Source organism: Alosa pseudoharengus, unplaced genomic scaffold, assembly GCF_046254945.1.
Source record: "Alosa pseudoharengus isolate Yale_2024_CS ecotype anadromous, Long Island Sound unplaced genomic scaffold, YU_APseudo_1.1 YU_APseudo_1.1_scf_18, whole genome shotgun sequence".
In the NCBI taxonomy this organism is placed as follows: domain Eukaryota; kingdom Metazoa; phylum Chordata; class Actinopteri; order Clupeiformes; family Clupeidae; genus Alosa; species Alosa pseudoharengus.
The window spans coordinates 7,713,935-7,723,934 of NW_027468650.1; the positions used below are offsets into that span (position 1 = coordinate 7,713,935).

Genomic DNA, 10,000 nt, shown 5'->3' on the forward strand with positions numbered 1-10,000 from the left:
TCGACCTTAATGATGAAACCGAGTCCGGATCAGATAGACGAGGATGTGATCATGAGCCGTGACACGCTTACCCTTCAAACCCCGGGTGATATCACGGTGTTGCCATGGCACCTGCAAGCATCAGCAAAGCATACAAAAGCACAGTCCTGCGCCTCATTTTGGAGTCAAAGCACACGTCGCCTCCGCCAGGGGTAATAGCCAGGGCACGTGACTTTAAAAGCGAAAATGTGGGATTGCTATTTCCAGAGCCACTGTACATAGTGAACTCTCTATTATCTCCCAGGTGGAGCGCTTTGAAAAATGAAACCTTGCCCCCTTACATTATGCAGCCCTCTTCCTTGACTCTAAGACACACACACACACACACAGGAACCCATCCTGCCTGGTGAGATGGGACTGTTACTGCCTTGCTGAGTCAGAGTGTGTATCAGCAAGACTCCTGGAGAGACACAGGGCTCGAGCACGGCCTGGTTTTTAGCCATTCTGTACTTGGAGTTGGAGAGATCAGGAGGATACCAGCATCAGTGGGACGCTCTTTGTGAATCAAGTCTTGGGGGTCCACAGGCAGGCAGGCAGGCAAGCAGGCAGGCAGCCTAATGCACAAAACTGCTCAGTGAAATGAGCTGTGGCTGCCGTGGGCTTCAGTGGGCTTGTTAGCCAGCTTCCTACCTTCCCCGTCAGCCACCCCCCATCTCTCCTCTCCCCCACCCTGCATTGCTGGCTCTTCTCCCCCCAACAGCCACCTTTGCATCAGAGCGGGTTAGAAATGCGCTGCATGGCTTGTTTCCTTCTCTCTCTATTCTCTCTCTCTCTCTCTTTTCTCTCTCTCTCTCTCTCTCTCTATTCTCTCTCCCTCTCTCTCTTGCTTGCTTGCTCGCTCATTCTCTCTCCCGCTCACTCATGCTCTCTCTCTCCGATGGGATCTCTCAAAAGGCCTGCGAGATGAGCTACTGTGATAACAAAACAGAATACATACATGTGTAAACGCCCCAATAGGCTCCCTTAGCAGGTCAGCTTCAGTTTGTGCTCCTCGTTCTCGGAGCTTCCTGTTACCATCAAGGCCCATTATTTTTTCCTTCTCACGCATTCGCCACATAATAGGGAAGAGGAACTCAGCGGGCTAGCAGTTTGTCACTTGGAACGTGACATGTGAGGGTAAAGCACAGGAAGCTGTCTGGAATAAATGTTACAAGTAGTAAGTGGGTGAGGTGAAAAAAATGATTGGCGATAGTGTGGCCTGGGTTGTGTCAAGCTAGTCTGCAAGGTATAATACAGCATAACTCTCTGAGCGCAGGACCATAATGGCGACGTTGTGAGTTGTGAGCTCCTGCAGGAGCCTTTTTTGGTGTCAGAAAGAGAGCAGCGCTCTCACAGAAGACACACACACACAGAGAGCCCATGCTATTTATTTGTTTCTTTCAGTATCATTCTCGACGCCGCCTGAGCGAACCCACTTCCTATGAAACCTCTCCACAAGACAGGTCGAAAGAGAGAGAGAGCATGAACGAGAGAGAAACGTTTAGAGAGCGAGAGAAAGAGAGACACAGAGAGAACGAGAGAGAGAGAGAGAGAGAGAGAGAGAACGAGAGAGAGATGGAGAGCTAAAGAGCTAAAACGCTGCTGTGACACGCTTCACAGTTTGGCAAGAGACCAGAGGGACCCTGGCAGATGCATGCAGATAGAGCAGCGACTGCTCTGCACGTTGGAGAGGACTGATGTTATTTCAAGGGCCTCTGATGCTGAGACGCCCCCTCTCTCCCTCAGACGCAGGGTGAGGCATCGGAGAGCGCCATGACCGGACAGGTCCATTAAGATAGCCATCGAACGCTCCGAGGGCCACAGGCTTGTCCTGACTGCTCGTTTGTGGCCTATTATTTCCTGCTTTTGAATCCTTCAGTCAACGGCTTTTTGGCCGCTCCTGCCCACATGGCAGTGCGATATTCCCCAAAGAGCCGGCGTAGCCCAGAAGCACTGGTGCAGTATGGGTACAGTTGAGTGCTAACACAGGCTCCTCTCCTGCCTGTGTGTGTGTAAAGGAAGTGCTGTTAATCATCAGAGATTTGATGCTTGATTATGGCCATATGAAATGGGTGTGTGTTGAAACAGTATATACTATGCTGTTTTCATCTCTAGAATTAGGACTTAGGAAAGGAAGGGGAACAGATTGTGATAAGAAACAGCAGTCTATAGCTTTTTTAACTGACGTTTATGTTTACAGTATATCCATTCAATATGAAACACTTGCTTTTTAAAACAGCACTCTTTAGGTAATTTGATTGGCATGGTTTGTGTTTGGAGGCTTTTGTCATGTCAGTCTTACCGCTTGGTTTATGGTAGCCTATTACCTTAACCACATCCTGCAATCTTTCTTTCAGACAGAATGCTGTTCATAGGAACCTTAATTATGTAGATGTGAGATGTTTTTTTTCCCTTTTTGTTGACCCAGTGGAGGTTGTGGCCGGCGTTCTCTCCACTCTCTTCCTTTTTAAAGAAGTAAATCGTCCCATTTCATTTACAGTAGCTTGGGCTAGTGCTGACGCTGTTGTAAGTGGTCTCCTGGGAGGGAGGTGTCTGGATGGAACCCAGATCCTTTAGCTCATTAGTTCTAGAACCATCTGAGCTGCAAAGCCCCAGAAAAAAGCGAAAGGTAATTCCACTGATTTTTTTCTGACTCTCTGCCCTTTCTCAATTTTCTGATGTGTCAGTGCAGCTCGGCTGGGGAGGTACAGGGTCCTTCAGCCCTTCAAAATGAAGTGCCAGAGAAATACATCCAATTAACCCAGCTGTCTTCTCCTCATAAATCAGAGTGCGCTGGTGGTCTGTCAGGCACATGGCTAACTCATTGTTTTGAGTGCGTGTCAAAGTAAACCAGACTTTACCCTCGTCGGCCCCTTTCTGGACATCAGACCAAAGCGCCTCGGTCACGTTGTGGCCAGTCGTCTCGCGCGGGGCCGCACAGTCATAACAGAGTTGGGCGTTTAAATGTGCCCGTGCTGGGTGATTAACACGAGCTGTTTTTTTGAGGGAAAGCTCTATCTAAATAAAGGGATTGTTCCCGAGGCAACTCCTGTCCCCAGTCTAGACAAAATCAAAACTTCTCTCCCACATGCCCATCCTACTCTCTCACCCTCCCTCAGGGCAAATGTGTCACCATGTTTGTATCTCTCTCACCCTCCCAGAAGAAAAAATATATGGCTGTTTTTGTAGCTCCACTTTGGGTTAACCCCTGTCATTTTGAAGGATAATAAATCTCAACAAATGTAGGCCTATTGCATCCTCTCATTTTCTTGTATGTTGGTATTACTCATAAATTATATTTACAATGGCACTCCTGGGGTTATCCTGCCATACGGTATGTTGCATTTCATTTGAGGTTTCCCTAATGCATCCTATATAATTACTTGAAACTGTATATCTAAACACTTTGTATAAGTAATGCTTTTCCTCAGTGGTTTGTTATAGCCTCTAGTCGTGCAGATATAATTGACCAAACTGATGTTGAATTCTGTTTCCCTGCAGTTCCTCTGCTTGAAGAACATCCGGACATTCCTCAGCGCCTGCTCCGAGATCTTTGGCATGAAGAAGAGCGACCTGTTCGAGGCCTTTGACCTGTTCGATGTGAGGGATTTTGGAAAGGTAAGATCCGGAGCTGTGACTAACAATTCACAAGCAGCGAGGGTGCTCACTCCCACATATTGTCACTTAATCTTCAAAAGCTGCAATGCAATGACTAGTCGCTGGAAACCTTCTGACCTCGTGAGCATTTCTACCCCAGTGTGTTATCCAGTTATAGGCCTATCTGCAGACTGAGAACGGTGTAGGCGACAAAGTGCGTCATGTTTTGTGCAGCCTATCTGCTGCCATGCAGAAGTGCATGTGTTTGGATTCATATTTTTAGGCTTTGGTTATTTGATTTATCTTTCCTCAGTCAAAACAGCAAAACTACAATTGTACTGACATTACCTGAAATGCACAACTAAATAACATGATTTAGTAATGTTTTTAAAAATGGAGATATAGTGTTTAGGAACCAAACTCTTCATTTAGACTTGCTTGACTTTGAAATGGGTGTAAAAGGATAATGGAAATATTGCTTTGCGAGTTATTTTTTTATGTTGTGTGTAAAGATGAACACGCCACCCCCCCCCCCCCACACACACACCCCTGGAGCTTGTGTGCTTTGTGGAGAGGCTGGCCGCTCAGGCTTACCCTGCTGGCATTTTAATATAGTCTGCAGTTGGTTTAATTAAGAAGCAGTGGAGCACAGCAGAGCTGATAGGCCGCCCCTACCGGTGGGAGGTGCCAGCCGGCTGCTCGTGTGTGCGTGTGTGTGTGTGTGTGTGTGTGTGTGTTTTTGTGTGTGTGTGTGTGTGCGTGCGTGCCCGCGTGTGTGTGCGTGTATGTATGTCACCCTTGTTGCTTTGATGGCAGGAGGTGTGTGTTGCCTGCGTGACTTTGAAGGCTGTAAAAGGAAATGTTGGATGCTCTGGATGTCAGAAAGATGCAGGTTTTGAAGGGTTGACTTCCTTCTTGTTTGATGCAATTTCAAAAAGTGGCTGTTTGTGGTGAATCTATGAAGAACAAAAGTGGCTGATCGTGCGATACGTGCAAACAGTCCTGCGTGGGGGTCTGCATATGTGTTCTTGTTCATGGACATGTAAGTTGGGAAGAGAAAAATGACAATCTGGCAGATTAGTATCTTACCCACATACATCAGTCTGTGTTTTGCAAAAGTGTGAATGAGTGTGTGTGTGGGTTTGAGAGAGCGTGAGAGTGAATGAAGCACATCTCCTTCCATGATGGTTCCGGCAGCTGTGAGGCCTGAGGCCTAACACACACACACACACACACACACACACACACACACGTACGCACACACACACACACACACACACACACACACACACACACACACACACACACACACAGTGCCAGCCTAATCAATAGCCCCCACAGCTTAAAAACGCCAGATGCTCTCTGGCTTCCAGTGAGGATAACCTTTGACCCTTCATACCTATTAATGTCTGTGGTAGAAGCACTTTCAAAACACCCTGACTTCCTGTTACCTTAGCTAGAAGAACAAGCACCCACCAAATCCTATTAACCCCTTCAGACTTCCTCAATGAAACTATGGTCAAATGTTCAAATGTTTCTGTTGAATTTTCCCTCTTTAACAATGTGAATTGTGGAAAGCTTAGAGAAAAGATGTAGTAGAACATTTAATGTATGTTCAAAAAAATGTAATGTTGTCTCAGTCATATAAATACTCACAAAATCTCATAAACCCCTAACACAACCTAACACAAAAACATGGTCAAATGTTTCTATCAGGTTTAACCCTCATTATATGGTAGGAATTGTAGAATTGAGAGCTAAGATGCACCAGAGCCGACACACCCGACACATTTACAGCTCTGCGCGTTCAAGTGCTTTAACGTTTCCTGCCCTGCATCTGGTCATGCTGAATTAAGTCATTTTTAATGAAGGCGGTGTTGGACTCCAATCAAAGGATTTCGCTCGTAAGCATGCCTTATGCATTGCGCTGTTGATCATGTGCCACTGCAAATATAGAATTCAATTAATTTCTCACTTGAGCTGCATGCAAGACAGGGCTAAACGCGAACTCCATTCACTTATCTCTTACATGTTCATACATGCATGCAGCCTGGGAAGAAAATTATTTGATTAAATGATATTCAAATGTCAAGCTTGCAGAAGAAGATTCTTACATGGTTCCCTTTGATATATCACTTTATTATTGGTGAAAATGTACTGTGTCAGATTTGACATTCCTCAGGCTGTATCTCAGAGTCTCAGGCCTTTTTTTCTGTGTGCTCTGTCATGGCTGTTTTAAAAGAATTTGTCAGAGTGTTTCAAATGTGTGCCTTTCGCGCTCCACTGACTTAGAGATTGGTAGAATGGAGAGAAAGCTGTTTCTTTTTTCTGCCATGGCATTTTTCTTTTCCTCGGTTTGCCCATTAAAAAATGCACGAGGATCTTGCACATTCGTGAGTGCGTTCAGTTCAGCTCGTTAATGGAGTAACCACGACGAAGAAGTAAAAATACATAAACAAAAACAAAAAATCAGAAAAAAAACAATCAGTCAGCTGCACTTGCCATTACTCTTGCCGTGTTGTCCTCGTTCCTTTTGGAAAATAGACGTGACGGGGCCTCTGAATAAAACATCCACTCTGCTAGTATTCATTTGTGCTTGGATGGAAAGTAATGTTGATATTCCTCAGAGAGAGAGAGAGAGAGAGAGAGAGAAGGAAGGCAGTGTGGGTGAGGGAGGCCAACCATCACTGAGAGAGTGAGAGAGAGAAAAACAGAGAGAGTGAGAGGAGGACCGAGAGAAAGAGAGAAAGAGAGATAGAGAGAGTTGGGGAAGGCAGAGAGTGGGAGAAGTTGGTTTCACCATTCCAAGCGCAGCGTGTGTCATGCTGTGCGCAGTCGTTTCAACATGATAGACTCCTCTTCTAAACGCCAGCCTGCTGGCTGTAGGCTACCACCCAGCGTGCCTCTGCCTACTGTATCAGGCGCACACGTGGGGGACGCACGGCTGAAGATCAACACCAAAGCTTGCTTTGTGCACTTGTGTCCTGGTGGAACCCCACAGGCTTTAGCACACACACACCAAAAAGGTGCTTCTCGATCGGTTAGGGATTTTATCCAGCACGAATCAGGGGTATTTGTACTAATTACCCTCTGGCACAACCTTTTTTGTATACAATCCCCCACTTCAGTAAATCTGTCTAGTAATGGATTTCTCTGTCTCTCGGGGAATAAAAAGTCCCCTTCAGTCAAGGCTTGTCGCTTAACAAAGAAGGTACAGATTTGACTTAGTGTGTAGTTGGGACTGTGACCCCTCTCTCAGCACAGCCCCAGTGTAGCTGGGGAAAGGTTGAGGGCGATGCCTTTGAGGAGCTGTGACTGTGAGGCAGCATGGCCTCATGTGCAGGGAGAGGAGATGAGGTTGCCGTGCTCTCACATTGGGCCTGGTGTGGATGTCTCTGAAGTGTGCTGCGTTCTGCTGTCACAGCTGTCTTTGCAGATGCACATATGTTATCCCACTGTTGCACTGTTGCCTTCTGTTTCGCTGTGGGGTTTGTGTGTGTGTGTGTGTGTGTGTGTGTGTGTCTGTGTGTGTGTGTGTGAGAGAGAGAGAGAGGGAAAGAAAGAAAGAGGGAGAGAGACACAGGGAGGATGAAAGCTAGAGTGAGAGTGAAAAAGAGAAAGAAAGAGAGCAAAAGTCAGCAAGAGTGAGTGAGAGCGAGAGAGCAAAAGAAGGAGAGAGAGAGAGAGAGAGAGAGAGAGAGAGAGTGAGAAAAACACTCCACTGCGAGGAAAACAGATCAGCGGGCGCCTTCCACCTCGCCGAGCAACATCTGCCCGACTCATCTGACACTCGTTCGTTCCTGAGCTCGGCCGGCTCCACCGAGAGAGAGAGAGAGAGAGTCAGGACCAAACCTGACACGACTTTTACACGAGGCCACAGAAACAGAAACAAAGCACTTTAAAAGCCCACTCAAATGCACTGAAATACAACACACATCTCAGCCTTCAGCCGCAGTCATCTCACAGGGGCTTGATGTGCCGTGTCTCTTGTCTCTCGTCTCGTCTCGTCTCGTTTCGTCTCGTCTCGTGGCGACATTGGTGAGGAGGCAGCCATGGCTGTCCCTCACGCCGATCGTGAGGCCGCCGAGGAGAAAAGCCCTTAGACGGAGCTGCTGCCTCAGCGGCGGAGATTAATGCCCATCTAATTAGATTTGCGGCCCGGAGTTGAAGAATCTAATGCAATCAATTTCCCTATTCATCTCCTTTTCAGATTTTAAAATGAGCAAATCAATCACTTTGTATTCTCATGTCAAGCTAAAGGCTTCTTTTTATTTTTTTCTTGTGGACAACGATGGCGTAGGGTCTTTCAAAAATGTATGAATTAATTTGGCCCATCTGAGGAATTGTTTTGAAAATATGAGCCCACATAAGTTTGGCCCTATAATGGAAATATCAACATAGACTCTCATAGACTGGTGATGTGGTTGGAGTGGTCCTCTGCTTGTCTATGAGAGAGGACGTGTCTTCTGGTCCTCCATGAGGGACGATGTGTGGACACAGAGTGAAAGAGGCTCATGGGTGGATGAGACACTGGAGTATGTTGTGTGTTACACAGTGCACAATGGTGTCTGTCATGAAAAGCACATGAATGAAGAGCTATTGAAATCAACTGCACACAGTTAAAGTCACTTGTAGGCTGAGGCTTTTTGTGAAATAAATAGTGTGTGTGTGTGTGTGTGTGTGTGTGTGTGTGTGTGTGTGTTAATGCCCATTTAGTGACAAAAAGCATGTTATTAAAAACAGGATTTTAGATGTGTTTCTCAAATTTGAAATACACAGATTTATAAGTGCATTATCTGATTGGTATGGTTGGGTGGCTGGTTTAGTAAGTTGGAACATAGCCTATCCTCGTCATATAGGAAGAGGGTGGGACTGACCAGTCCTCTTCTCATCATGTTGAAGTCCTAACTCTTATAGCTCTAATTATGGGAATTGGCTTCTTGTGCAGTGATCATGTGATCCAGGCTGTAACATTGTGTGATGGAGTTGTGGTTAGAAGTGACCCATAGACGGTGCGTGATTTTCAATGTGACATCAGTCCGTCATGGGCTGCTGTTAGATTCCTGTAAGAAAAGGCCGGTCTGCTGACCTCATGGCTTTCTGCGCAGCGTTGAATAAACGAGAGAGAGAAAGAGAGAGAGAGAGAGAGAGAGAGAGAGAGAGAGAGAGAGAGGTGCAGAAGCAAAACCAGTGATTCAGATCATTCAGCCACAGACACAATGTGGACAGAGTAGCCACATGCACGCACAGACAGAGAGAGTAGCCACATGCACGCACAGACAGAGACACACACACACACACACACACACACACACACACACACACACACACACACACACACACACACACACACACACACACACACACACACACACACACACAGCTCCCCTCAGCACACCCATACCATTCATTTAGCATTCAATGCTTATTTTTATCTGAATGAGCTCACAGATCGATCAGTGAATGAATTGCAGAAAGAGAAATGTTTATTTCAGTGTAAGCATTGGCCGGGGGGGTCAACCCCCCCCCCCCCCCCCCCTGCCCCCCCCCCCCCCACTAGCCGTGCCGTGCTGTACCAACACAGTCAGCCTTAACAATGACGCCCACAGTTCAGCCAGGCTACTGTATGAATAGGCCTGCTCCAGAGCCTGGGAGGTGCAGAAGACCCAGTCCGCAATGGAGCAGTGGACGGCTTGGGGGTTGGGGGTGGACGGACGCTGAGTGCCTCTCAGAAGTGTGTAATTGGGTCATGAAGTGGCCTCTAATGTATAGTGATAAAGCCGGTGGGGAGGGCGAGATGGATGGGTCATTGTCTGCCCCGCTGCAGAGCTGCTTTATCGCGTGCCGCATTGTTGAGAGTGATGGGGAGGACCCATCCATCAGGGAGGGGAGGAGGAGGGGACACTGGTCCTGTCCAGCTCGTATGTTTCAGTTTTAGGTGAACATTCTCACATCTCTCTCTCTCTCTCTCTCTCTCTCTCTCTCTCTCTCTCTCAACACACACACACACACACACATGCTCCCACACATAGACATTCCTGGAATAAAAAAAGGTCTGTTTGTGTTGTTTTCAAGTGCCAGCTGATGCTTAGTTGTAAGCAACCAGGGATCAGTTTGGCAGATGCTTCCCTTGAACAGCGTGCAGATACTGTATTACTACAAGTGAAGATCATAGGATTTCCTGTAACATTTAATTTTACAACATGTAGTAGGCTGTTATTCTCCTAATATAGTGAGATCTTTCGCTGTTCCACTGCTGTAAAGCCAGTGAGAGAGAGAGTGTTGGTTGTATATTTATCCTCTTCTGAGAATCGTTTGAGTATCGTTTGGTTGTATATTTATCCTCTTCTGAGAATCGTTTGAGTGACATATAAATGTGGCCCAG

The 10,000-nt window shown here is 46.6% G+C and overlaps 1 protein-coding gene across 3 annotated transcripts in view; it reads left to right on the forward strand.

The window, feature by feature from the left end:
- Window positions 1–10,000, forward strand: part of vav3a (vav 3 guanine nucleotide exchange factor a) — an 87,969-nt gene that overhangs the window by 8,728 nt on the left and 69,241 nt on the right. For all 3 annotated transcript variants that reach the window (XR_012988012.1, XR_012988013.1, XM_076290184.1), the window contains exon 2: window positions 3,520–3,636. Coding sequence is in view for 1 of the 3 variants with exons in the window: in XM_076290184.1 (XP_076146299.1) it covers window positions 3,520–3,636 (117 nt within the window). In the remaining 2 variants the exon portion in view is untranslated. The remainder of the gene's footprint in view (window positions 1–3,519; window positions 3,637–10,000) is intronic.